Here is a 27,781-nt window from a genome sequence, read left to right on the forward strand (position 1 = left end):
TGGTGCTTGGGATCAAGCTCACCACATGCTAGGCAAGTGCTGTGCTGCTTTGCTGTACCCGAGCCTCAGCATTTATAGTTATTAATCCTTCCAGTTAGATTTTCTCATCTTTAAAACTCAGGAATCCTGTTGATGAGCTAGTTTACCCTTCTTCATATGGATGTTGAGTTCTGATTGACAGATACTTGAACAGTGTTTGAAAAGTATTTCAAGACTTGGAAAACCTCAATCTTGATAATGATGGCTTTTTTTTATATATATACTAGGTCCTTTCCTCAATTTTTGGTTTTTGAGACCGGATCTCACTATGTAGTTCAGGCTGACTTTGAGCTCACTGTGTAGCCCAGGCTGGCATCAAAACTCACACTGATGCTTCTGTCGCAGCCTTCTGAGTGTGCTGGGATTACAGGCGTGCACCACCTTGTCTGGCAACCTTTCTTCAATTTTTAACTACCATCCCATATACTAGAAATAATAGGAAGTTAGAACTATTGGTATTTGCTGTTTATAGGGGAATAGGAAAGCAATATGAATTTGAAAATAGGGTTTTACATTTCTTTCTTGTGTCATAGTGGTACTTCAAAATGGCTAGCTCTGTAAACACATCAGCCTTTCTCTTCTACGATTTAAACCTTTTTCTTTTTGGCACGGGGGATCGAACTCAGGACCTCGCGCTTGCAAGGCAGGTGCTGTGCTGCTGAGCCAAATCCCCGGTTCCTTTTTTGTTCCTTTTTTGAGATGGGGGGTCTCAGTATGCTCCCCAGGTGGACTTCACACTCCTGGGCTGAAGAGACCATCCCACCTGAGCCTCCCCACAGAGCTGCGACCACACGTGCATATCATCATGCCTGACTTACATTGAAAACTTGGAAGATTTGCCTTTAAATGAGAATGTTTTCGCAAAATCTTAAATTGGTGTTTTAGAACTAAATTTCTTCATTAAAATTTTGGATTCATATTAGCATAATATCCTAGAAATAAATATTTGCAGGTATTAATATCCGTATATGTTTATGTCCTTGAACCAGATGTTGATATATATATAATTGAAAAATTGAATCCCCTGGATTTTCCCCCCTTTGGTTTACAAGAATTTCAGAGTTCTGTGTAGGTTAGCGTTCTTACATCAGTTTAATGTATTTAACAAATACTTACCTTCTTGAGCCCATAGGCTTTCCTGAATAAGCTCATCTACTCCTTCTCCGAACGTGTTTACTCGGTCCTGTCTTCTAAGTCCTCTGGGCCCCTCAAATTTGATGTACCACCCCGAAAACCTTGACCTTGACCTTTTCCTGACTGTATTAATAAATGGCACTGAATCTCTGAAGCTGGGAAAATCCTGGAGCCTGGCCATCCTTCTGGTCACCCATCCAGGCTTTCACAATCAGTGTTTCCTACCTGCTCACAGATTTTCACATCTGCATTCATTTTCTTCCCTATTAATTTGAAATAATACTCTTTTTCTGCTCCTCCTTCCCCCATTATGCTCATCTACCTTAACACTGCTGCCAAGTTGGCCTTTTCTGCAGAATATTGGATCCCCATTACACAAAGGGCCCCTGATGCTCCTGTCTTATCCATCCATGCCGTTGGAGGAACTGTATTCCGGTTTTGTCACATTGCTTGGGCATCATTTGCTGTGTGGTTTCATCCCTCATCCTTTTGTTTATGCTGCCCTGTTTGGAATGCTCTTCACACGCTTCCTGTCCACTTTCTCTCCCTTCCAAAATAGGACCAAAGGTTTGTGGCTTTTCTTGAGCTTCCCAGGTAGAGCTGACTGTTCCTTGCTTTGGACCCCAGTTGTAGAACCAGTGAAATACAATTTTCTGTTTGGTTTTTTTTTGTTTTTGTATAGCCTTTTATTGGTACATTTTAGGTGTACAGCATAGTGACATTCATCATTGGAGACATGCACCTTTACATACTCTTGGTTATTATTTTTCCCCCTTCCCCTACCCTCCCTTCAACCCCTCCATCCCTCCCTTTTGACAAAGTCTTTGTTTCCCTTTCTTCGTTTTCTCATATTAATTCCATTCCCTCTTTCCTTTCTCCTAGCACTCACACTTCCCCCTCCCCTTTGCCCCTTTTCTTCCTATTTCACCTTACCTATTATACCTTTTAGTCCTTATTTACACTTGCAGTTTCTCACGCTAGAGAAACTATTCGGTATTTACACGTGTGTCCAATTTATTTCACTTAAAGAGTATTGCCTCAGTGTGCATCCATTTAGCAATAAATGTCTCTAATTTCTCATTTTTGATGGCTGAGTAGTCCTCCATTTTATAAAGAAAAAACCCCCCACATTTTCTTGATCCAGTCTCCAGTTGATGGGCATTTGGGCAGTGTCCAAGTTTTAGCTGTCACAAACTGTGGTGCTATGAACATGGGTGCACATATATCACTGTGGTATGATTCTTTTAATTCTTTGGGGGAAGATACCAGCCAGCAGGGGAATAGCGGGGTCAAATGGACTTCCCGTCCTAGTTCTTTGAGGTATGTCCATACTGATTTCCACAGTGGTTGCACCAGTCTGCACTCCCACCAGCAGTGGACCAGGGTTCCTCTTTCCCCACAGCCCCGCCAGCATTTCTTATTGGTTGATTTCAGGATAGCAGTCATTCTTTCTGGAGTGAGGTGGAATCTCAGCATTGTTTTCATTTGCATCTCTCAAATGACCAGCGATGTTGAACATTTTTTCGTATGTTTATTTGCCATGTCTACTTCTTTGTGTGAGAGATGTCTGTTCATTTCAGATGTCCATTTTTGGATTGGGTCTTTAAATCTGGGAGGTCTGATCTTTTTAAGTTCTTTGTCGATTCGAGATAGTAGACCTTTGTCTGAGGGACCGCTGGTGAAAATTTTTTCCCACATTGTGGGTTGTCTCTTCACACTGCTGGTGGTTTCTCTTGCTGTGCAGAAGCTTTTTAGTAAAAAGAGATCCCATTTGTTGTTTGTGCTAGTTCTCGGGCAACTGAAGTTTTGTTCATAAAGTCTTTTTCCTACCCCAGTGTCTTGAGGAGTTCTACCTAACCTCTGTTCCAGCCGGTTCAGTGTTTGTTTTTATATTTAGATCTTTAACCCATTTCAATTTTAGATTCGTGCATGGTGTGAGATATAGGTCTAGTTTTAGTCTTTGGCAAGGTGAAACCCAATTTCTCCAGCACCATTTATTAAAGAGACTTATCGTGCCTCCTGCGAGGGTGTTTGGCTCCTTTGTCAAAGATGAGGCGGCTGAGTGTGTCCGGAGTTGTTTCCACATCTCGTAATCTGTTCCACTGGTCCTCGGATCTGTTTCTTTGCCAGTACCATGCTGTTTTTATTCACCCACCGTAGCTTTGTCGCGTATAGTTTCAAGTTGGGGATTGTAATACCCCCTGCCATGTCTCTGTTACCTAGAATTTCTTTTGCTATTCTGGGTCTCTTCTTGTTCCAAATGAATTTTTCGACAGTTTTCTCAATTTTCTGTTCTCGTTTTCATATATCTCTGCATCTGCTTGCACATAGAGCAGAATGTGTTCTCGGTTTTCACTTCTCCCAGAGCAATCCCTGTGATTTGATTGCTGTCTGTGATTGTTTCCATTTGACTTACTGTCTGACTGACTGGGTGGGTGGGCAAAAGTCTTGTGTTTTTTCACGTTCCATGATTTTCCTTTTTTTATATAGGAAGAAGCAACCCAGGCAGCAGTCAGAAAAGAAGGAAATGGGACTTGTGTTTTTAAAAATGCTTCACAAGAGCAAACAAATGACAAATTGACGCATGTTCACAAAGGGTGCAAAGATTATAAAAGTGCTAAGTTAGTGAACATCTGTGAAAGTTCTTTGTTTATATACTAGTACTTTTTAAAGTCTGTAGATCCAAAAACATGATACCCATTTCTTTAAAAATTTTTCTTTTCCTGTTTTCCTTCCACAAACTTCTTCCTGAAATTGCTTCAACCCTCAGAAGTTCTTTTTTACTGTTAAACTTTTATGTTCTTGAAATACTCATGAATGCACGCCACCTGCCTCGCAAGCACAAGGTCCCGAGTTCCCCAAACACCACAAAAGAAAAACGACAAGACAATATTCATGAATGCAGATAGATTTGTACATATATTTAAAATGCACAGCAATAAGTGTTCGGATTAATATGTCTGTGGGTACATTTTATAGGTGTGGTGTCTGCCCCGGGATTAGGAGATGATGAATCATCACCTTGGGATTCCGAGGTATTGTCTATTGTTTATAATTATTTTTAAAATAAGCATTAAGTGAGACTTAAGTATGAAGGAGAATAATTGGACTTGACTTGCTCACCTCTGCACATGCCTGTTAGAAATTATGTCCTCACATTTTTTAACCTGTATTTAATAAAGTAACCCCCTGGACAAGATGGCACGTGTCTATAATCCCAGCACTCTGGGAGGCTGAAGCAGGAGGATCCCAACCTCAAACCCTGGACAGTTTAGCAGTTTAGTAAGACTGTGTTTCAAAAAGTAAAAGGACTAGTGTTGTAGCTCAGTATGGAGAATCTGGTTTTAATACCCCGTAGTGCAGATGAAGGAATGAATGAAGTCTTAAGTACAGTACTGCTACACGGTACATTTCTGCTGGTTTGTAGGATTCATTTAGTGAAGCCAGTGCAGTTAGAAATTAAGGCTTAGATGTCACAAACAGGTTGGATTCTGACATTGAGTTGATGTAAAAACTAAAGAATTACTCCAGATCGGCCTACGGCCAGTGAAATTCAAGAGAAAATGTTTGGATCATAATTTTTACAGCGTGTAACTTGAAAAGTTAATGAGTGGGAGTTGAAAGCGTTACTATACTTGGATTGCCAACTATTAGGGTTTGGGTCTGGCTGTCCCCCACAAAGCTTCATTAGGTCCGCGGTGACTGAATCTGGAATGTGTGATGTTGGGATCAAGGGCACGTGATTCCTAAAGCGCCACATGTGAGTGGTTTAGCACCGCCCTAATCTCGGGTAGTCTGACTGGGATAAAAGGCAGAAAGAGGCGGTGAAGGTCCCTTGTTGCTTTTGCTATCTTGTGGCTGCCATGTTGTTTCTCTTTTGCGATGCCTGTTGGCCATCCCTGCCTTGGAGCCAGCCAGCTATGGACTGAAACCTCTACAAACTGTGCGCAAAATAAGCCCCTTCCCCTCTAACTTTGGGTGTCGGGTATTTTGTCTCAGCAATGAGAGAGAAGTAACTAACACAGCAAGTATGGATCCGCAAGGAACAGTTCAGGAGAAGGAAGAGATTGGGGAATTGTAAATACATAGGATTATAGTCACAGTTGGGTTTTGTCATGTTTTAAAAAGCTGAAACCAGTTTTGAATGTGGAATGCATTGAGTGCCCCCTTTATGGCAGCCATGCCTGTAGTGACAAACGTGTAACTAATGACAGCTTACTTTAAGAGGACCATTGTGGGGAAGGCCTGATCTCTCAGGTGTGAGCAGCTGCTGTATCGCCTGAGGAGGCTCAAGAATTTTGCGGGGGTTTGTAGGTAGGCTAGGAAAGAGAGTGAATTGCTGTCAAATTAAGGATGAGGAGAAGCCAGGCGTGTCCGAGTGTAGGAGGACATATTCTCGACAGAGAGCAGTGAGCCACATCTGTCCATCGTTTTCACGTCCTAGAGTGAGCAGGAAGCAGGAAGTACAGTAACTGTCATCGTAATCACTTACAGAAAAGACAGTGTATAAATAAGTACTTGGCACATTTTAGACATGTAAGAACAGTTCTTATGCTGCCCTTTTCATTAAGGCTTTTTACAAACTTTTTTGACATTCTTAATTTTTAAGAGTTGCACGTAGTGTCTAAGAATTGTGTGCTATTATTTGAGTGTAACATAAACTTACTAGTAGTACATTTATATTTTCATCCATTTTCCCTATCAGTAAAATTTTTACCAAAAACATTAGATTTTTTTTCTGAAGCCTTTGTTTGTATAAATGGAGCAGCTTCTAAAATGTCGTTTGTACTCCTGAAGCACTAAAGTCTCTCTGCTTGCCAAGTATTTTAACACTAAAACGACTTGTGTGACTGGAAATATTTAAGGCTGAATTATAGCAAATGTACTTACAAGAATCTGTTTAATCAGTGAAGGGAAAGGGTCAGTAGGGGTAAAGGGAAGGAAGGAGATCAAGAAATGATAACATACGTACCAGTTCGCCGAAACATACACTCATAAAAACATCTTACAGTTTGAAAATACTTCATTTAAATCTGCATTTTTAAATAAAGTTATCCTTGTTGGGGAATGTAAAGTAGAGTTAGGCATTCTAAAGCCAGATTCAAATAATGCACATCAGACAGTATGTTGTGTATAAATCTCTCCTGTGGCTTTCCATGCTTGCTTTACAGAGTCAGCACCCACGTGGAGAAACAAAATGGGCTTGACATCAGGTTCTCCTTGAAATGTTCTGGTTTTCAGTATGTGCTTCCCATTATTAAATCTAATCGCGTTTTTCCTTTTTTTGAGACAAGGTCTCGCTACGTTTGTAGTTCGGGCTGGCCTCGAACTCACACTGATCCTTCTTTCTCGGCCTCCTGATGGTGTGATTATGGGTGTATGCCACCATGCCTGGCTCTAATTGCTGTTAAGATAGAAAAATCAGGTGTCTTCATAGACCAGGATTAGCAAATCTTTATGGAACTCCTTACTGATATACTAATTTTAACAGAGTATCTTTGAGAATCTTCCACAGAAGTCTGTTGATCATTTATCTGGGGCTGCAGATGAAAAAGGAAAACATACCAGAAATATACAAGTAGAAGGTAAGAAATATATATAAATACATAATTTTTTAGAGAAGTTATTTGACAGCATGTTTATTTAAAACCAGAGCATTGCTATATTTTAATAGCCAAAGAAAATTACCTATTAAGTGCATAGAAAGGAAAAAGAAGTAAAATAATAATAAGTTGCATAAATCAAGGTCCAGCAACGGGCTGAATTTGAGAGTCACTAAAGGAGCTAATTATTTCATTTTCAGCTCTTGTAAGGTCTGAGGGAAGTTAGAAAATAAGACAGGAGAGACAGGAGTGAATAAGAAAGAAGAATAATGCAAGGGATAAATGAAGGAAAAAAAAAGGAGGGTGGGAAAATTAGCTTTTTAGAGAAAGGAAGAGCAGGGTATGAGAAGTGTAGGAAGGATATAAAATGAGCTTTCAGTACCAAATCTTGATGGAGAAGTAGAGCCGCAGTTTTGCACTTTTTCTGTCTTCTCATCATTGGGAAGGAAGGCACTGAGGATTGAAGTACCAGATTATGCAGAGCTGTGTTTCATTTATTACAGAAAAATATAGACATTCATGGTCAGCCATACATGTGTTTTCAGTCGTCCCTTGGTTCATGAAGGTCCAGTCCTGGTTGTCGAATTTCATATAAAATGTTGCCACTTTTAAAGGTTGCTGTTTCACCAGGTAGTATATTCAGAATAAGCCTTGAAAAAAAGAAAGGAACAGGATTTGTTATGGAGAGGTCAGAAAAATCATAGCCTCATTAAAAAGTCCATTAGAAAGTTTACGACTTTTGATGCCTTTTCAATTTGTGGGACATGAGGAACTTGATGCTAGATTCCGAAAGGTAAGTTTCGGTAAGGGGATTTAGAAGAGACTTGGTGTATAGGCTAGAGCTTTTCACCTGCAATGACGCCCCGCACTGGGGACTGTGTTAAACCATACCTGTGATTCAGCAGGTCTGGGATCCTGTGTTAAGTCCTCAGGTGACGCCAACGCTTCTTGTCCTCAGACCCCTGGGAGTGGCTGGGTATCAACTTCCCTTTAGAGAAAGCTGGACAAAGAGCCATTGGATGATAGTTCAAGACAAAACAGGGCCAAGGGAAAGCATAAATTTTGTTTTTATTTCTGAAAATGTTTCCAGCCACAGGAGAAGGAGCAAAGAGGATGAAGAAATAGAAATTACAATTCTATGATACTGCTGCCAAAGAAAGAAATAAGTAGTAAGAATAATCCATAAAAAGAAGTAAATGGACAGAATCAAGACCATAGATCTAGAGGTCACTTTTGAAAGTTAGAGGGATTGTTTAGGGGGAAAAAGAGATGAAAGAGGGAAAGTAGACAGGTAATTTTGGAGTTAATGATGGGGAAACTTGAGAGAACTCACTTCCCATGGCCTCAGTGTATGTGCGCACAAGTGGAAGGGTAGATTGTTGCTGCTCCAGAGATGATTAGGAGAAGGGAGGAGTGCTAGAATTGGGTTGAACTGTAGCCCCTCACCTCCTCTCTGTACGTAACCATCAGGCATCAAAGCTTTAGGTTGAATTGGTAATTGGTTATTCAAGTGAGATTAACCTGCATAGAGAATCATTGCCTTTTTTTAAGATAACTACTTTTTTGATACAATAGCGTTTTGATACAATAAAGGATATTCATACAAATCCTTTAAAGACTAGCAGAATGTACCAAACCAGTTTTGGAAACAAGAGACATAGAGTTCATTCCTTGAATACCAAAATTGTTACTTTTTAGTAAATATTATGCTGATTTTGAAGTATAAAAGGTTATTAGTATTAAATAATTCTATGACAATTCAGCTTATCTTTCCCTTTTTGATAACCATATTTCAATATTGAAAACTTACTGTGCATTATTTCTTAGATGTGATTTAGTGGATCAAGAAACTTTAAGATGGCTAAACTGGAGGATACAGGAAATGTAGGCATACCAGTAGCCCACAAAAGTATGGAAAAAATGAACATTTTTATGAACTATTATTCTACAAGTGTATGTCCAGGCTAATCAATTCAAAACCTTTATTTGATAAGAAATAAATGATATATTCTACCGAAATGTTACCACAACTTTGTATATTTTGACAAATCCAGGACAAATTCTGACAATGTCAGGACAGATTGAAGAACACAATGAAATACTTGTAGTATAATGGTATACCATCAGCTTTGACATTCATCCTCTTGGGGTCGTGGCTTGCTGAGATCACTTCATCACTTGGCATGTATGTGTGTTTGGATAGATGCTGACTTTTCTATTTCAGATATGGCCTTTGGAAGCATAATCTCACTTTGGAAATCTTAACTGCGTGTCTTATTAGACCTGTATTCTGATTTTCCCATCGTATTGTCCTAATCAAAGGGGAAGAAAACCCAAAACCTAAAGTAATCATTTCCAAAGCAGAGCATGAGGATTCAGCTCCATGCTAACTCTGCATGAATGTGTGTTTGACTTTCTCATATTTACATGTAATTGATTATGTTTTCCTTTTGCTTTTTAGAATCACCTGAGAAATGTCTTCACCTGAAGGTAATAGCTTTATATTTGTATCTTGAGTTAACTACATACAGCTCATGAAATACATAGTATTTATTAAATATCTCACTTCAAACCCCATTCAGCCCACCATTGAAATGAAAGATTCTGTTCCGAATAAAGCAGTAGCAGTGGAGGATTTACAGACATGCAAATCAGGTAAATTTTGCAATTCAGATTACTCTGGAAAGAAGTAAGCTACATTAAAATGTTTTGAGTTGCCCGGAGTCTTCTCATATTCTTTTCCCAAATTTTTGAAAGGATTTGACATAGATAATGCAGATATGATTGTTGGTGTCCATATTTGCAAATAAGGTGTTTGCAAGCATAAGAGAAAAAAAAATGTAATGTGTTGTTTCTACTTAATACCCTAATGTCCCCAGCTTGGATCCTTATACTTGTTTAGGGATCCACAGAGCTTTTTACAAGATTCCAAAATGTTTTCTTTCTTTTTTTTTTGGTACCGGGGATTGAAATTGGGACCTTGTGCTTGTGAGGCAGGCACCGGAACCACTGAGCTAAATCCCCAGCCCCTGAGATCTCAGTCTCGATATACTGATGATCGTAAGCAGATAGATGTTCTCATTAACAGACTGTATGAGTACGTATGTATGGTATCTCATATCTTTATTAAAAGGAGAATATCATTTCTTAATGACTGTTTGGTAGACAAACTTCAAAACGGTGATTCTGCAACTTTTTAGCCGTAAGTCCTTTTATAGTATTAAAAATTAGTATAGATTTGACAGAGCTTTTGTTTTAAATATGTTGGATCTATTGACATTTACTCTACTAGAAATTAAATCTGAAGGAGGTAAAATACAAGCATGCAGTCACACATTCCAATACCCATTAGAGCTATGAATCACTAATCATTAGAATTCAGACGTGTGACACATTACAGCTCTGAAAACACCACTGGCAAACAACATTTGGTAATTGTTTGTTCTCTTAGACCCTGTGAATGGATCTTGAATTCTAGGGATTCTAACCCACTGTTAAACTACCATTTAAACAACAGACAAGGTTGATGAAAGCCACAACTGACTGTTAGCCTTTATACTTCCTTTTTCTTTCATTTGTCTTAAAAAGTGTAAATCTGACAATTTTGTTTATAAAGGAAAATGGAAATATTTTTGTTACACTTTGATTTCCTGTCTCCTGGCACTCTGTAATCTTTGAATTTAATGTGGACCTAGACCAGTGATGGCGAACCTTTTAGAGCTTTCAATGAGAGCAAACAGCCCACTGCAACACATGTGCCATGGGCTCACCACCACTGACCTAGGCTAACGCAGTTTTTACATGGGAACAATTGGGTCACTTAAAGCTACCATTTTTTTGTATAAATTATGGTATTACCCAAGCCTTAAAAAGTGAATTCTGAAGATATTGGGATATTGAAGGAAGAATATCTTATTGTAGTTTTTTTAAAATCTAAAGTAGCATATTCATTAAATGTCTTTAAAATGTACAAAGAATATTATGGATATTTATATTTGAGGTAGACAGTTTTTAATTTAAAATTCATATCCTTAAAGACTTAACCGTGAACAATAGGGGAAACAAAGTATATAAAAGATTGCTGGATACATCCAAGTAATACTAATAAAGGAAAACAAAAGAATGAGACATGACGATGATGGATCAAACTCACGGGACCTGCAAAGTGCAATAAGCCCTAGGCAGTAGTGTGTTGTGGGGCTGGGAGTGCCTCTGAGGAAGGAATGTATACAAGTTAGTTACATTTTTATTATCATTTACATCTTAATGAATAAAACTATTTTCAGATTTTTTGATTGGAGTTCTACAAGTTTGAACCTCTTTGATAAGACTTGTCAGAGATCGGCGAATTTGAAAGATGATGGCAAATATCCACTTACAACACAATCAGTGACTAAAAATCTGTCACCATCCACAGAATTCAGGAAGACAACCTCAATAAGTAAGAAGAAGATGAATATTGGAATGTGTTTCTGTTAAGGAATTGTACACCATGTTGTGTGAATCACAGCAATCAAAAAAACAGCATAAAGAAAGTAATAAAGAAGCCTAGAGAATTCAACCAGGAGGACCTCTGCATGATTTTATAATACTATAGTTCTTACTTTGCAGAAATCATTTGGTGGTAGAATTGGCTTTGTGTGTTATTCTTCCTAAGCAACCAACAAGCAAACAGTATGTTTTCACAAAGCAGTTGTATTCATTCTCTAACCAAAGTAAGGTACAAATAATAAGGAAAATTAGGAGACAGAGTAGTTTTGTTCATACAAGTATTTAGCATAAACTTGAGAGTGGGTGCCAAGACTCTTAGAGCTTCAGGAGTTGATGGAAAAACTAAGTAGAGATCTACAGATTGCTACTCAGACAAAACACTTCTTTATTTTTACATCTCTGAATTCACCAGTATTTTTTATAACTATGTATAAGTCAAAAGAACCTTCCATAACCATGTATTTAATTATTCCTTACAATTTTTGTGTTTGTATAGATTGATTTTCACAATATTAATGGAAATCATTGAGAATTTCCTATATAGGATCTCCTCAGTCATGTCCTCATGAGTCAGTAGTACGCAAGGAGTGTTGGTGTAGGAGTATTGTATCATTTAAAAGATATATAGGGCCGGGGATTTAGCTCAGTGGTTTAGCACCCTTCCTTGCAAGCGGAAGGACCCAAGCTCGATCCCTGGTACCAAAAAAAAAATTCTCCATATTGCTATACTTTTCCTGTCCGACCTTTTATGAATTCTTGAAGAAGGAGTTTATAGGTGGTACTGTTTTTACCAAGAGTCAAATTAGTCAAGTGCTGTGTGTCTCTGGAATATCCCCCATGGGTCCATCTGTTGAAGGCTGTCCCCAGCCTGTGTCACTACCAATAGGTGCTGGATTTTTAAGGACAATTAAGGTGAATCTTTTAGAGCTTTCAATGATAACAGTTGGCTGCAGCACACCTGCCACAGGTTCGCCATCACTGCTTTAGGAAGGTTAGGCCACTAGGGGTGCCCTTGAGGGGACACTGGGATCTGACCTTTCCCCTCTCTCTTCCTGGCTGCCAAGAGGGGAGCAGCCTCACCCACCCACCCTCCCCCACAGTGGGCTGTGCCACCCAGGACAAGGCAATGGTGTCAAGTGTCCATGGCTGACAGCCTCTGAAACTATGAGCCCAAACAACCCTGTCGTCCTGTCCTTGTAAGTTATCTCAGGTGCTCTGCCACTAGATTGAGAGAACAGAAAGCTAACATAGGAAGACAAACTGTCTGCAACTGGTCCAAAGCAATCACCACAGCCTTTAGCTTGGGAACCACTTGGGGCTTCCACCTGCTAATGGGAAGGGAATGGAGTTCTCTCACATGAAAAAGGGGAGCTTACCTTCATTCACGGGGTTTGGGGTGTGCCATTCCTGGGGCGCCTCCCTGAAGAGGTCACTCTGGGTGAAACAGATACAAAGAAATGAACATGGGAGGGGAAGTGCACCCACACTTCAAGGACTCAGGACCCTATAAAACTCGAAGCTTCATGTTCATTGTTCTGCCTGACAATCAGATGCAAAGTGAAGCCGATGGAGACAGACTCAACTAATTTGGGGCTGTACAGGAATTAAATACAAGGATGAAAGAAGTCAGTAAGGTAAGAAACAATCACTGAGGTAAGTGAATCATTCACTGATAACACTCAGTCTGCAGCACCAATCACGGGTCACCACAAGGACAGAGATGCAGATGAGGTGGATGGGGCATGAAGGCTGTCACAGCTGGCTTCTGTGGTCCATGTTGACACCTCCACCCAGTTTTTCCTGACAACTGCACTTTTGATTCTGACTTCTGAATTCAAAGTAAGAGCCACACGTTCAGTTTTATTATTTCACATTCTGGACTCTACTCTCTACTTCCTCTATGTAGGATAACTGCTTTATCGGACCCAAGGGAACATTAGTATTTGCTCCCGGTTATTTGGTGAAGAGTGACGCTGATGGTTAAAAACAGAGGAGGGAGTGAGCGACTGAGTTTGGCACGGTTACCGAAGGAAGGCTCATTTCCTTCTGCTAAGATTTCTGCTTGGGTGCTACAGGAAGGCAGGCAGCAGAGGGGACTGCAGAAACCAGGATGGATAAGGACAGGGCCACACACACAAATCTATCTCCTTTCAGAACTCTTACCCTCAAGGGGCCACCCCTCATGGTGTCTCTGCCCTTCACAATGCCCCCCTAAGGCCTGGGCAGCCAGATTATACTCTGTGGACACCAACGTGCTCAAGTGACAGCAATGTTTAATGCATCTTGTGCTCTAGAAGCTTTATATAAAAATGTTAGATGCAGATATTTTTTCCCTGGAACCATTCAGAGATAGAATATACTCAAAGATTATGATCAAAGGCAGAGATCTAAGCTGCCCTCAAATGTACTGGCAAGAGGAGGGATTTGGTGGCAAGATGAGAGGAAGCTAAGCCTAAAGGAAATGGGATCAGTTTTCCTTGTTTCTGTACACAAGACAAAGAGGAAATCTAACTCCAAGGAAAACCTTCAGTGTGGCTTCCATCATTGTTAGAAGTTTTATGAATTCGGATGGAAAACTCACAAATATGGACTTTGTCTGCTGAACACCTCGGTTTTCCGCTCACCATGACTTGGTCAGACTACAGTCCTTACCTCCTCCTCCTCCTCACTGTCCACAATGCTGCCCTGATCATGGCCCACAGAGCCTTCTGCGAGAAGAGGATAAAGGTGAGCACCAACAACACCAGAGAATGTCCTTGGTTCCTTCTAAGTTGCACAATATTGCACAACAGGATCACAGAGGCTCTGAAAAAGCCATATATATCCACTTATGAGAATTAAAAATACCATTATAGTGAGGAACCAGATATTTATACAGTCTCAAAGCATCTCTCCATATGATTAAAAAATTGTTCATTACAACGGGAAAAAAAAACGTGGCTGTACTCTTCAAAGATGCCAAGGTCATGAAAAGGAAGGAAGGCTGAGAAATTGCATCACCCTAAAAGATGACAGAGACATTTGACAATTAAATGCCCTCCCAGGTCCTGGACTGAGTCCTGGACCAGAGGAAGAAGAGAGACAAGAGAAGGCATCATGAGGACAACTGGCAAAATTCAAGTATGACCAGAGATTAGGGAATAGCATTATGCTATTACATCCAGTAAAGTTTCCTGGTTTGGATCATTATACTGTGGCTATACTGTATAAGACAATGCCCTTGTTCTTGGAAAATACACAGAGAACTATTTAGGAGTACTGGGGCATGCTGCATCAAAGAGTTCTGAAAGAACATTATGTGCACATATAGAGAGAAAAATAAAATGTATGTGGTGAAAGGTTAACTGGTGAAGCTGGGTGAAGAGTATACGTGAGTTCTCTGAACTATTTCTGCAATGTTAATGTAAAGTTTGAAAGTACTTTCTATATGTTAACCGTAACAAGAGTATTTGCTAAAGACAAGCACTGTTATGGTTTTTATCTAGATGTCCCCTGAAAGTCTCATGTGCTCACAGGTGGGGCTCTGGGAGGTGACTGGATCATGGGTGCACGATACTCACCAGTGGATTAGAACACTGGTGAGTTTATGGCTATAAATGTGATGCTGGGAGGGGAAGCCTGGTGGAGGAGGTGGGTCACTGGAGCTGTGGCCTACAAGGGTCTATCTCTCTCTCTTTCCTCCTCCCTTGATTGCTTTCTGCTTCCTAATGACAAACCATGAGCAACAGTCCTCTGCCAAGCCCCTCTGCTATGCTGTCCTGCGTTGGAGCCAGCCAACCATGGACTGAAACCTGTACAAATGAGCCAAGATGAACCTCTTCTTACAGTTGTTGAGTATCATGTCCCAGTGACCAGAAAGTAAACAAGACAAGCACCTTCACTAGAGAGCTCTCCAAGTCCTACATCTTCCTGCTCCATGAAAAGCTTGGAGCCAATGAGGTAGGGCAAGGGGTGGTCGATGTACAGGTCCCGCAAAGAGCAAAAGTGAACAGCCGTGAATGGTTTGGTCAAAAAAGCCAAGTATCCTCCTGAACAACTGCTTTGTCTCACTACCTTAAACAAGCTATGTAATGAACGCAGACAGTAAGAAACAGAAGGACTGAGAGTAAAATAGAAGAACAGAATTCTTAAAATCACTGATTTAAAAAATTCAAATCCCATGGGCCGAGGATTTAGCTCAGTGGTTTCGCCACCTGCTGCACAAGCGCAAGGACCCGAGTTTGATCCCCTGTACCAAAAAAATTCAAATCCCAGGTAAAGATAGCAAGGTAAAGCGAAACCCTCCCAAGTACCTGTTAACAAAAATGGCAAAGGGCTGTAAAAGAAATTTATCAGCAGGAAACAAACAAGGAAAAGGGCACAAGCATTCCAAAGGAGAATCATGGAAAGGAACCGAAAATTTAGGGAAGCTCTGAGAAATCCCACCCTCAGTTCACTCCTCTAAAACACAGTATTTGGTGAGGCACCTTGCACCTGAAGTGTAGGTATGTCTCTCACTACAGATACATATCACTTATATATACACATATAGACACATATGAAAAATACATTAATATATCTTTTAAATAAAACATAAAAATATTAATGTGTATTTCTATGTATGAAAAATATGTATGTCTGGCTCACCAGTACTGCTTTATCCTGCTTTTTATGTATAGAAATACTTACCATGAGTTCATCAATAGCAGCCCTACTGAGTGACTGTGTTGCCCACTCTCTCCTTTAATAATCTGACAAGAATATGCAACATGTACACACCTGTGAGGTGAACAGGAAGCCTACACAGGAAACCTCACAGTGGCTTTTCTTGTACCCGCTGAATGGGAACAACCCAAACACCTTTCAACCCTCTGTGCTCAGAGTCCTAGGTTCCCAACAACTCCAGAGCTCTCGTGAGCCTCACCATCCTTCTCATCCCAATTCAGACTGGAGGAGTGGGAGGTTACAGAGATGCTGGGCAGAGGGGACATGGTTTCAGTTGGACAAGAGGAGTAAGACTAAGAGTAGATTGTACCCTTAAAAATCACCACAAAAGTAACTACATGAGGAATCCTTAAGTTAGTCAGATGGAGGTATCCTACAATGTATATGTATTTCAAAACATGCTGTACCAGACAAATAAACATAACCTTTTTAAAACTTCTGAAGTTTAAAAAAGCACAAGCCCTACCCAATCTGAATCTTGGCTTTGCCCTGATGACTCAGAGGTTGAGTCTCTGACCATGTGTGATGGTCACTGGTATAAATGCCTCCTCCCTCCTACCATGCCCGGCAACTCTGACCCTAGCCTGGCTAGTGCTGTGTTCGAGTGCTCCATCAGAGCCTGTGCACAGCCAGTCTTCCAACAGGGTCACCACAGGACTTCTAAGTGACACATGCACTTCCTAGAGCTGAAGTCCAGCTCTTCCCAATCCTGTGCCTAAGTAAAGTGCCCCAGACATAATAGGAAGCATGGTGCAGCAGGAAATACCTGCTGAATGTGCTAACCTTACGTTCAAGAATCAGGCCCACCTGCTCGTTAACATCATCATCTTCAGAGTCCAAGTTCCCTGCTTTTCTGTCAAGTTGCTCAAATGCACTGTCCAGTACTTGTAAACCATAGTTCACGGCCTCTTGGACTTTAGGAATCAGATCTACTTCTTTTTGTTCCTGGGTCTTTTCCTATAAACAAAACATCACTCAGTGTGGATGTCCAGCATACTGACAGCACCCCATGGAAACACTGCAATGTTCTCATACTATTAACAAATCCCAATTAAAAATACTGACAGTCCAGGTGTGGTGGCAGATGACTATAATCACAACTACTTGGAAGGCTGAGGCAGGAGAATTACAAGTTCAAGGGCAGCCTGGGCAACTCAGGAAGACCCTCTCTCAAACTACAAAGAGTCAAAGTGTCCTATATCACCAGCCCCCTCAGCGTCACTAGAGTAACTGCTCCCTACATAGTCCACACTATCTGCACTAACACATCCTGTGGCACACCAGAGGTAATCACATTTGAACACTAAACCAGATTCAGTCACCTTCCAGTCACTTTGATAGATGGAAGAGTCAAAGCAGGCATGAAAGGAACAGAGAAATTTGGTTTAAAGGGCTCACCTGCATAATAGTCTATTTCAGAAGTTGGCAAACTACAGCCCAGAGCCTCTTTTAGTAATGGTCAAGAACGGCTGCTATATTTTTAAAGGGTTGAAAGGGGAAGAAAGAGGAAGGAGGAAAGTGATGAGGGGAAGAGGAGAGATAGGTGGGGAAGGAAGCAGGAAGTGAAGAGGAGTACAGGGAGGAAGAGGCAGATTTTGCAGCTTATGAAACCTATAGGATTTATTATCTGCCCCTTTGTGGAAAAAGTCCACTGACTTCTCTCTATTTTTAAGGCAGAATTCAGGAATTCAATCTACCTGTTACTCAATATGCTAACTTTGAGGAAGAAATGAAGGCACTCAATTGGGTTGCTGTCAAGAGAGTCACCTCGTTTCCCTGTGTCCATCCCTTCCCACCACCCCCACAAGACACATCACAAGTTTCAGTTGCTGCTCTTTTCCAAGTCAAGAACTTGTGCAAAGAGGGACTGAATCCAAGTACCTGGTTTGTCTTCTCGGCCTCCACCTTGAGCCCCAGGCTCCTCTACTTCTTCGTCGTGCACTGCTAAACAGGCAAGCAAAGTCAGGTTCAAAGGTCAAACCAGGATCTGAGGTAAACCACAATGTATGATTTCAATATTCAGTCATAAAAAGGCAAGATGCAGAAGGAAATGATTAGTCAGCAAATGGCTGAGGCCACAACCAGTGCGCCATGGACAATCGGGAAAGGACAGAAGTCAGTCCACAGCTAAAAGAAAAAAGATGCAAATGACTAGGAAACATGAAGAAGAGTTCAGTCCCATGGTTGGCCTGAGAGTTGCAAAAACAGTTAAGACAGGGGTTTTCACACTGTGCTTAACCTAATACACATGCTACAGAACAAAGGGACAGGTATTCTTCCCCAGGGCTATGGAGGATGTCACCTGCTGCAACCTATCAAGAAGGTCACAAGATACTAACACCTACAGCAATGGAAAAGGAAAAGGAAAATTTATTTTCATTCTGTTGTTTAACATGGCTGATAAACTTTTGTACCTCTTTCACACGAAAGCAGAAAGTCAACTCCACCGGAATTAGACAGTGGCCATGGCTATAAAACATTGTGAATACTCTAAAACCTACTGAACTGCATGTTTTTTTTAGAAGAGTGAGTCATATAGTACGTGAATCCTAGCTCAACTTAGGAAATTTTAAATCAACAGCCATTGAGTATCACTTACCTAAAAGCTTAGGATTAGATGTACCTCAAAGTTGAAGAGATTTTGGAATATTTATACAGGTTTTACCAGTTGAGCATTGTTAACCTGAAAATCTGAAATCCAAAATGCTTCAAAATCTGAAAGCCTTTTCAATTTCAGGGTTTTGGATTAAGGACGATCAATGTGTATAAAGATACATGTAAGAGAGATGCATGATTCTTGCCCTACTTCAACCTAACCATTGGGATACGCAAGTTAAGTTTGATGTGTGTGTTCCTGGGGTCTAAGGCTCTTTTACAAATATATATATGTACAGATGCACAAATACCCTCCTGCTTTTAAATAAAAATGCACTCATATTATACACATCTCTCTGGCCTGTATTTTCACTTAGTGTTCTCATAAACCACTTTCTAGATCAATACATAGAGATGGGATTCAGTCCTTTTATTTAGTTCATCTCCCATGGGTGAATATTAAGATTTCCAATTTTTGCTACTGAAAACAAAGCTGCTCTGAACCCACCCATACCTATGTTCTTAGGCACCTGTCCTTTTATTTCTGCAGGCTTCTTTAAAGAGGATTACGAAACCAAAGGACAGAGTTTTTGCAACCTTCATGCTTACACCTAGACTCCTATGAAGAAATGTGTCACAACTCACTGGCATCACCGGTGTACCAACCTGTGTCCCAAGCCTTCACTAACAGGGGATGTTGTCCACTTTCATGAAAATATCAGCCAATCTCATCAAACAATATTATTTTAAATGTATCCCCTGACCCAAGAATCCTACCTCCCAGAGGATGCTCGTGATATCACAATTTGTAGTGGAAAGTCACGTATACCAAATCTACCACTCTATGCAATTCCAATAAAATGCTAGCAAGATTTTCTGCAGAACAAAATTGCAAGTTAATCTTCAAATCCACACAGAAAAGTCAAAGGCCAAAGTTAAATAACTATGGCAGTTGTGGATAAAAACAAGCTATGGGGACTTGGCTTGTGAAGACACACTAGTAATCTGCGGCGTTTAATAATGATGCTGGTGTACAATAAGGAGCTTGGGTTGGAAATACCCAGTTACATACAGGCCTGACTTTATATTCACACAAACATGCATTCATGCTCAAGGACATTCACACTATTCAGTCAGTGAGGAAAAGGACAGCTACACAATAAAGGTTATATATATGGAAAAAATGAAATCTCTATTATTACACATACATGTGCTCACACATATCCACAGAGTCTCCTAGCAGAGATACAAGGGGGTCCTCACCCCAAATGTTTATACTTAGGGAAAAATATGGGGGAGAGAGGGCTGGTGCCTTTGAAAAAGGTGTGATAAAATATTAAAATCTATTAAGGAATGCTAGGTGCTGCTTATTCTTAGCATCTGTGGCTCTCTACTTTTCTTTAAATATGAAATTTTCATGTTAGATAGAGAATTACTAAAGTATAATATAGTCATATAATGGATCTAATAAGAATTAAGCTCATAAAAGTTTCAAAGATGTATTAAAGGCTGAAAAGTTCAGGAAAATGCAGGTTATAAACACATACAGTCACCCAGACCAGAAAAAAAAAATCTACCAAAATGTTTACTGGATGGTTAATTTGGGGTGGTGAGATTAAGTTGATTTTCCTATAGGTCTAATTTTTTAAAGCACAGTATCTACAGGAAGATGGACTTATAAGTGTGCCAAACACAGAGTTTCCCTCCTAGCTCTGGATGGGGGAGGGAGGACAGAAGTTACAGTCAAGAAGGCCCTAAGCTCCGTCCCCCAGATTGTTGACGTGTCTAAAATTTTTGGAAAGTGCATCTGTTTCTTCAACATAAAAGTAGAAAAAGAAGGAAAAAAAATGACCAAAAAACAGCTTTTATAAATTAATAGGAAGATGATCTGGAAAATTAATTGAAGTTTTATGTTTGAAAAAAAAAATTTTCAATTTTATGATGCTAAAGAGTTTGAAACGAATGACTTTAAAAAAATCCTTTGCGATATCTCTTAACTAACTTAAATGATTATCATGGCACTTAGCATTTCAAGATAAAGGTCCTAAATTAACAGATTAATGAATCTTTAAGAACTGTGCCATTTAATTAGACCGGAAACACTGCCAACATTAATTAGCATTTCTCCTTCTTCAGGGTCCCCCCTTGAGCCTTTACCAAAGTGCTAGTTTTCTTGCCCTACAAATTCCACATTGTTTCTGTAACTCTCAAATGTGTTTTGCAACTGTGCAGCTGCCTCTAAGGCTAATTAATAAAACCCAGAAGCCCATCTGATTTGGAATACTCTTTCCAACAAACTGCCATGAAACCAAAGGCCCCCATCACTGTAGGCCACCTGAAGACTGTAATTTCAAAAATGAAGTTTATGATACACTCCTTTTCTCACTATTAGACTGATCCAGTACCAATCCAGTGCCAGTTTGGTGTGGTGAAGCTGAGTGACAAGGAAAACCTCCAAAATCTACTCCTTACCAGGTCTAGAGGTGCAACACTCACTGACTGCAGAGAAGAGCTCAGCACCTGATCCAGCAACAGGAATATTTAAAAGGACACCAAATTCTGCCATAGGGCCGCATTCACCAGGGAACTAGAGACCAATCTCCCCTAAGCTGACTCTTCCAGGATGGGAAATGCTCAGGACCAATTATGGACATCCTGTGTAGATGACCAGAAAACCATCTCTGGTTGAGTATCCCTAACCTGAAAATCTGAAATCCAAAACCTTTTCAGCACTGACATGAGACTGACAAAGCTTTAGATTCCGGAGCATTTTAGACTAGGGATGCTGAATCAGTATAGTCTATTAGTATAGCCTACAATCTAAAACACTTCTGGTCCCAAGTGTTCCAGATAAAGGACATTCAACATACAATGATTTTACTTGAATAGTTGTTGTATTTCAAACTCACAAATTTCCCTTTGCCACTAAAGAAAATAATAAGCAAAGAGATCTCTATTAAGGTCCTCATTTCACATACAGTTCCCTGCAAAAAGGATAGAAATGGGATTTCAACCTGAGCTACTAAAATATGTACACACATGCTGCCCATATGGCATTCATGGTATCCTCCTAATCCTAAATCATGGGCTTTCTAGAATCTTCTAAGTTTGAGAGTCTTTTTTAGGATTTTACATTTAACAGTCTCAAGAGAAAGAATGTGCTACAACAGGTTTCAGCATGACAGTTAAATACTCTCAAAACAAAAAAAGGAAAGACTGGAATATGAGGAAATGTTATCATTAGATTTCTTCTTTATTTTTTGGTACTGGGGATCAAACTCGGGACCTTGCGCTTGCGAGGCAGGAGCCAGAACCACTGAGTTAAATCCCCAGACCATCATTAGATTTCTCATAGAGGCTTAAAAAAATGCAAACTTTACTAATAAGAACAGGCATTGATCCTAAAGAAAGAAGCTTCGCTTACTGAGAACTGCCCACTAAAATTCAGGAGAGAGCTTAGAATGACAATAGTTCTTGCTCCCCAAAAGGTATTATTTGTAAGTATAATATAAGTAAAAACTCACTGTCTCAATACACTGGGTAGTGGCCAGCATGAGGAAGTCATTGAAGACACTATGAAGGTGACAATCCGTGGCTTTCGTCTCCTGAATCAGTCTGTCCACTTGTTTCTTGATTTCATGGGTCCTAGAGATGGTCTGCTGTGAAAATTCCCGTAGAAACTGCAGTAGCTGTTTTTTAAAATAAACACACAATAGTACTGGTATTACACACATCTATTAAGTGTGTCAAAACAAAAAGAACCCACAGCCTTTCACCTTCACGTGTTAGGATGTAAACGGATGAATGCTTATGATGATACTGGCATCGCAAAACATTAAGAAAGCTCACTGAACAAGTGGCATGGAGTCCATAGGCACTTATAGGCTACTTCCTTTCTGAGGAATTTTGAAATCCTGTTGGGTGGTCATTCTTATTCATATTGGACTTGGGAATTAAGAGTTCTGGGCCTTGGACGAAAAATAGCCTCTTTAATAAATGGTGCTGGAAAAATTGGGTTTCAACTTGCCAAAGATTAAAACTAAATCTGTATCTCTCACCATGCACTAAACTAAAATTGAAATGGATTAAAGATCTAAATATTAAAATAGAAACGCTGAACCAGTTGGAACAGAGGTTAGGTAGAACTCTTGAAGACATCGGTGTAGGAAAAGATTTTATGAACAAAAGCTCAGTTGCCTGTGAACTAGCAGAATCAACAAGTGGGATCTCTTTTTACTAAAAAGCTTCTGCACAGCAAGAGAAACCACCAGCAGTGTGAAGAGACAACCCACAATGTGGGAAAAAATCTTCACCTGCTTTTCCTCAGACAAAGGTCTACTATCTCGAATCTATAAAGTACTTTAAAAGATCAGACCTCCCAAATTTAAAGACCCAATCCAAAAATGGGCATCTGAAATGAATAGACATGTCTCAGACAAGGAAGTAGAAACAGCACATAAATACATGAAAAAATGTTCAACATCACTGGTCATTCGAGAGATGCAAATGAAAACAACACTGAGATTCCACCTCACTCCAGAAAGAACGGCTGCTATCATGAAATCAACCAATAACAAATGCTGGCGGGGCTGTGGGGAAAGAGGAACCCTGCTCCACTGCTGGTGGTAGTGTAGACTGCTGTCACCACTGTGGAAATCAGTATGGAGATACCTCAAAGAACTAGGACTGGAAGTCCCATTTGACCCCGCTATTCCACTGCTGGGGATCTTCCCCAAAGAATTAAAAGAATCATACCACAGTGATATATGTGCACCCATGTTCATAGCAGCACAGTTTGTATTAGCTAAAACTTGGAAACAGCCCAAATGCCCATCAACTGGAGACTGGATAAAGAAAATGTGTTTTTTAAATAAAATGGAGTACTACCCAGCCATAAAAAATGAGAAATTAGAGACATTTATAGCTAAATGGATGCACATTGAGGCGACACTCTTAAGTGAAATAAATAGGACACACATGTGTAAATACCGATTAGTTTCTCTCGTGTCAGAAACTGAAAGTGTAAATAAGGACTAAAATGTATAATAGGTAATGTGAAATAGGAAGAAAAGGGGCAAAGGGAAAGGAAGTGGGAGGGCTAGGGGAAAGGAAAGAAGGGTATGGAATTAATATGAGAAAATGGAAAAATAGGAACAAAATCTTTGTAAATAGGGAGGAATGGAGGGGTTGAAGGGAGGGCTGGGCAAGGGTGAAAAATAAGAACCAAGAGAGATTATGTAAAGGTGCAAATTTCCAACGATGAATGTCATTATACTGTATACCTAAAATGTACTGATGATTAGAATGAATAATCGATAATGCAAAATAGGAAGAAAATATCCAAAGGGGTAGGGGTAGTGGGAGGGGCAGGGGAAAGGAAAAATGCTGAGAAATGGAAAAAATGAAAATAAAGTCTTCGTAAATAGGGAAGGGTGGAGGGGGTGAAGGGAGGGCTAGGAATGGGGAAAAAATAAGAACCAAGATGCATCATGTAAAGGTACAAGTTCCCAATGAGAAACGTAATTGTGTTGTATACCTAAAATGTACCAATAAAAGAATTTAAAAAAAAGAGTTCTGGGCTTTATAGAGTCTAATCTGGAAGAGTCTCAGGGATCTCTACATACTGGCTCATCTCCTACCCTACTCGGTCCAGGTCCAAACGCAATCGCCTCAACAGAGCCATAGGCATCTTCAGCTTGGCAGAAATGGATCTGCCCATTGGGATGGAGTCGGGCACATCGCTAGAACATCCAAATAAGTTGAGTCAAGGCCAGAGACCGAGTACTCCGGGGCAGAGGCCCACGGCCCTTTCCCTTCCTGGTGCCTGGGGACTTCCGTGAGGGCTTCGCAGAGAACGTGACCTCCTTCCCAGGGATGGCCCGGAGCAGGGAACGCCGAGGCCCCGGGCCTGCTCTCCCTCCCTTGCATGCCGGGCCCGCCTCTCAAGCCCACGTCAGCAGCCAGCGACCAGCTCTGGGTGCTCCTGCGGATCTCCTCCACGGACTAGGGTCGCTCCCACGTGGCCTCTGACGACCGCCGGTGCCCGCTCCCGGTCCGGGGTCATTTGGTTCATCTGCAGCGGGAAGGACGAGACCACGTTGGCCCCGGGGGCGGACCCTCCTGCTTGGACTGGCCCAGCCCGAAGCCCTATCTCACCGTGCTCGACTGCTCCGGGGCCACAGTGCCAGCCTCCCCGGACCTCAGAGACTGAAGCCCAGGCCCTGTCTCAGCCCCCATGGGACAGGCTCACGTGATCGCGGTCATGTGATTTACAGTCGCATGACCACAGTCCGCTCGTGACTCAAAGGGCGGCACCCGGACAGGAGCTGGGGCACCCCACCCTGAGAGTGCAGAGGGTTGGCATCAGGCTGGTGGCTCCTGCCCTGCAGGCGGTGGCGTGTCAGCAGCCTGCGACCGGCGGCTCCCCATCTCGTCTTCAGGGGTCCAGCGGAACCTGTGGGGAGCCGGCCCGGGACGGTGAAGTTGAGAAGGGCCTCGTGGGACCCGTGTCACCCTGCGCGCTGTCCCTGCCTGGGACTGGCCGCCATTCCTGCTCTCCTGAGGACCTGAGGTTTCCACTCACTCTGACCTTCTGTTTAAAATCCTTTACCCCAGTTTTGCCCTAGGATTCAAGGCCAAATGTGCCCAGCAGAAATCCATAGATAAAGCAGTCTGGAAGCACCCAGCCCCGCCCGCACTCAGTGATCCACTGTTTACCACAGCCTTTGAAGAGCCGTCTGCCTAGCCGCTCTCCTGCCAGATCCACTGACTTTTAGAAATCCCAACTCCAGGCCCAAGGATGTAGCTTGGTGTTAGAACGCTTGCCTACCGTGCTGCAGACCCCGACTTTCTCCCTTCCTGACAGCAGGGGAGAAAAAAAGAATCAGTTTCTTTTCATTTATGTGTGCCTACCACAGAGCAAGTTTAACTTCTCTGAGCTTTCTTCCAGAATGAAAGGACACATGCTCCAGAGTTGTAACAGTTACCTGTGAAATTGCTGACTCGGTGCCTAGCATATGGTGAGCGTTCATCCCACATCTTGGGCTGCCGTTGTTATTAGGATTGAACCCAGGACCTTTTCACTGAGCTACATTTCTAGCCCTTTAATTTTTAAAATTATTTATTTAATTTTTTTTTTAGATTGAGGGGTCTTGCTAAGTGGCTAAGTTACCCTAGCTGGGCTTGAACTTGTCATTCTGTCTCTATCTCCCATAGTGCTGGCATTACACCTGGCTTGGGGCTTTATTAGTCACCTCAGCTCTCAACACTGAAGACTTTGGATAGTCCTAGATACAGTTTTAAGTGATTTGTCAGTTTTTTCTGTGTTTGTACGATATTGCTAAAATATTTTGTTGTAATGATTTATATACTGGTCTCTTTAATAGTAACAACTAAATTTATGATGTGATCAGTATTACCACACACTTTTTGTATATTCATTTAGTTCTCACAGTGGCCTATGTCTTAGAGACTGTTATCTCAAGGTGTAGTCGAGGAAACTGAGGCACAGAAAAGATAACACTCCTGGTTAAACAAGAAGCAGAAACAGGGTCCCACACTGTTACCTAAGTTGCCATCTAATAATCTCCTAGTCATTCTTCCACATTCATTAAAAAAAAAATACAACTTGGTAAAACTGAGTTCAACCAGCTACTAAACTTGCATCTTAACTCACACCATCATGGGCAACTTCAGTAGCTGTGTGGATGACTCTGGCATCATTGATAATCAATGACTATAATGTGCATCCTCCGCCATGGATCTTTTCACCTGGGCAAAACAGACTAAGATAGCAGACATCCTGCTTGCCATCTGAAATGAGCCCCACATCACCTAGACATGGTTGCCAGGTCCTCATAAGAGACTCAGTAGACTTACTAAGAGCCTGATTCTTGTACTGACAGTTCAGTCAAAGCCACTGCTGTATGAAATGTCCCCACAAGTCTCCCCCCACCCCCGCCACAACAAGATGTCTTGCTCATCCATTTGCTTTCTTTGATTTTGTCTGTAGCAAGTACGCCACTCCACTTGGCAAAGAGATTTACTGTATATGAAATATTTAGATGTTTGCTAAGTAAACTATAATGTATATATATATTGTATCTGACTTAAAATGTTTTCAAAATTTTTTGAGACAAGGTCTTGCTATGTAGCCCTGGCTGGCCTTGAATTTTTGATCCCTCTGCCTCAGACTCCCCTGAGTGCTGAAAGGCACCACTATGCTTGGATGTTCTTCATCTTATTTTGTTTACCTTTGAAATTTAAATCATTTCAGGCTTACAAAGAAATTGCAAAAATAAAAAATTTATTTATTTCCTTTGTCCTGTTTCCCCAAATGTCTATATCTTACATGAACACAGTAAAATTAAAACCAGGAAGTTAATATTGAAACATTATTATTACCTAATCTACAGACTTCATTCACATTTCATCACTTGTGCTAAGCTCCTTTATGGACCAAAATTCCATCTAGGACTGCACAGTGAATTTGTTGTCTCCATAGTCTCCCTTAATCTGAGATAATTCCTGATTCTTTCTGTTCATTCTTTTGGCTCCTTTGAAGAGTATTAGCCAGTTCTTTTATAGAATGTCACTCAGTTTGGGTTTATATTTCCTCATGATTAAATTCAGGTTATGCATGCTTGGCAAGTACAATGTAGAAAAGAAATACAGTGGACCCCCCCAAATTTGCGGGGGTTATGCCTAGAGCACCCACAAATTGTGAAAAACCAAGAACTTCATATATGGTCAGAAAAATGCCTATTTTTGTAGTAAAAACCCTAAATATGCTATGTCTCCCGCAGTTATGTAATTTAATTTAATAAAATACTGTACTAATGAAGCCTTAGAAGGTGCAGGGTGTTTTGGTGGCATCATAGGGATATTAGGGATTTAAGAAGAACAAAACTGAGAACACTGGAGATAGCTACATGTGATACATCAACCTGTTATGATGGGAATGGTGGTACAGAGATGAGTTACGGGGCAGCAGCCAATCAGCAGCAAGGAGAACTGAATAACACTCTCAGATTGGCTACTTGGAAACCTCCTGCCAAAAAAAGAATTGCAGAGGATATTTGTACTTTCTACGAAATTGTGGGGGTTTCTGTGAAAAACTGCTAGTTAGATTTTAAGGAAAAATCTGCGAACGACTGAGGCTATGAACTCTGAACTGTGACTTTGAGAGAGTATACTGTAATGTTCTAGAATAGCTA

General features: G+C 40.9%; 2 protein-coding genes across 26 annotated transcripts in view; one reads left to right on the forward strand and one right to left on the reverse strand.

Moving 5' to 3' along the window:
* Positions 1-11,337, forward strand: part of LOC101702041 (ankyrin repeat domain-containing protein 26) — a 36,603-nt gene extending 25,266 nt beyond the window's left edge. For 4 of the 11 annotated variants that reach the window (XM_087203169.1, XM_087203172.1, XM_087203171.1 and 1 more), the window contains exons 10-13: positions 6,665-6,758; positions 9,238-9,266; positions 9,359-9,431; positions 11,063-11,337. In XM_087203169.1, coding sequence (XP_087059295.1) covers positions 6,665-6,758; positions 9,238-9,266; positions 9,359-9,431; positions 11,063-11,091 — 225 coding nt within the window. In that variant the 3' untranslated portion in view covers positions 11,092-11,337. Of the gene's footprint in view, positions 1-4,152; positions 4,209-6,664; positions 6,759-8,603; positions 9,267-9,358; positions 9,432-11,062 lie in introns of all 11 variants that reach the window. The other 7 variants (XR_015448045.1, XR_015448046.1, XR_015448048.1 and 4 more) reach the window with 6 other exon arrangements.
* Positions 6,179-26,880, reverse strand: LOC101715387 (WASH complex subunit 2). 15 transcript variants are annotated; one of them, XR_015448054.1, is made up of 9 exons: positions 24,723-24,852; positions 24,206-24,639; positions 22,091-22,255; positions 17,853-17,915; positions 16,779-16,928; positions 7,668-12,701; positions 7,310-7,426; positions 7,159-7,229; positions 6,179-6,713 (listed from the first exon to the last, which is right to left on the reverse strand). XR_015448054.1 is itself a non-coding variant. In XM_021252376.2 (4 exons), the coding sequence occupies exons 1-4, from the start codon at positions 24,801-24,803 to the stop codon at positions 17,895-17,897; spliced, it is 369 nt and encodes a 122-aa protein (XP_021108035.1). In that variant the 5' UTR covers positions 24,804-26,880; the 3' UTR covers positions 17,852-17,894. The 15 variants fall into 15 exon arrangements, 2 of the variants coding, with proteins under 2 accessions (XP_021108035.1, XP_004875121.1); XR_015448051.1 differs by having other exon boundaries at positions 7,159-7,426; positions 7,668-7,776; positions 12,644-12,701; positions 24,723-24,851; XR_015448053.1 differs by having other exon boundaries at positions 6,179-7,229.
* Between the last annotated feature and the right edge of the window lie 901 nt (positions 26,881-27,781).

The sequence above is a fragment of the Heterocephalus glaber genome, unplaced genomic scaffold, assembly GCF_053883595.1.
Source record: "Heterocephalus glaber isolate CG9 unplaced genomic scaffold, H.glaber_assembly_v1.0 deba00001788, whole genome shotgun sequence".
NCBI classification, from domain to species: domain Eukaryota; kingdom Metazoa; phylum Chordata; class Mammalia; order Rodentia; family Bathyergidae; genus Heterocephalus; species Heterocephalus glaber.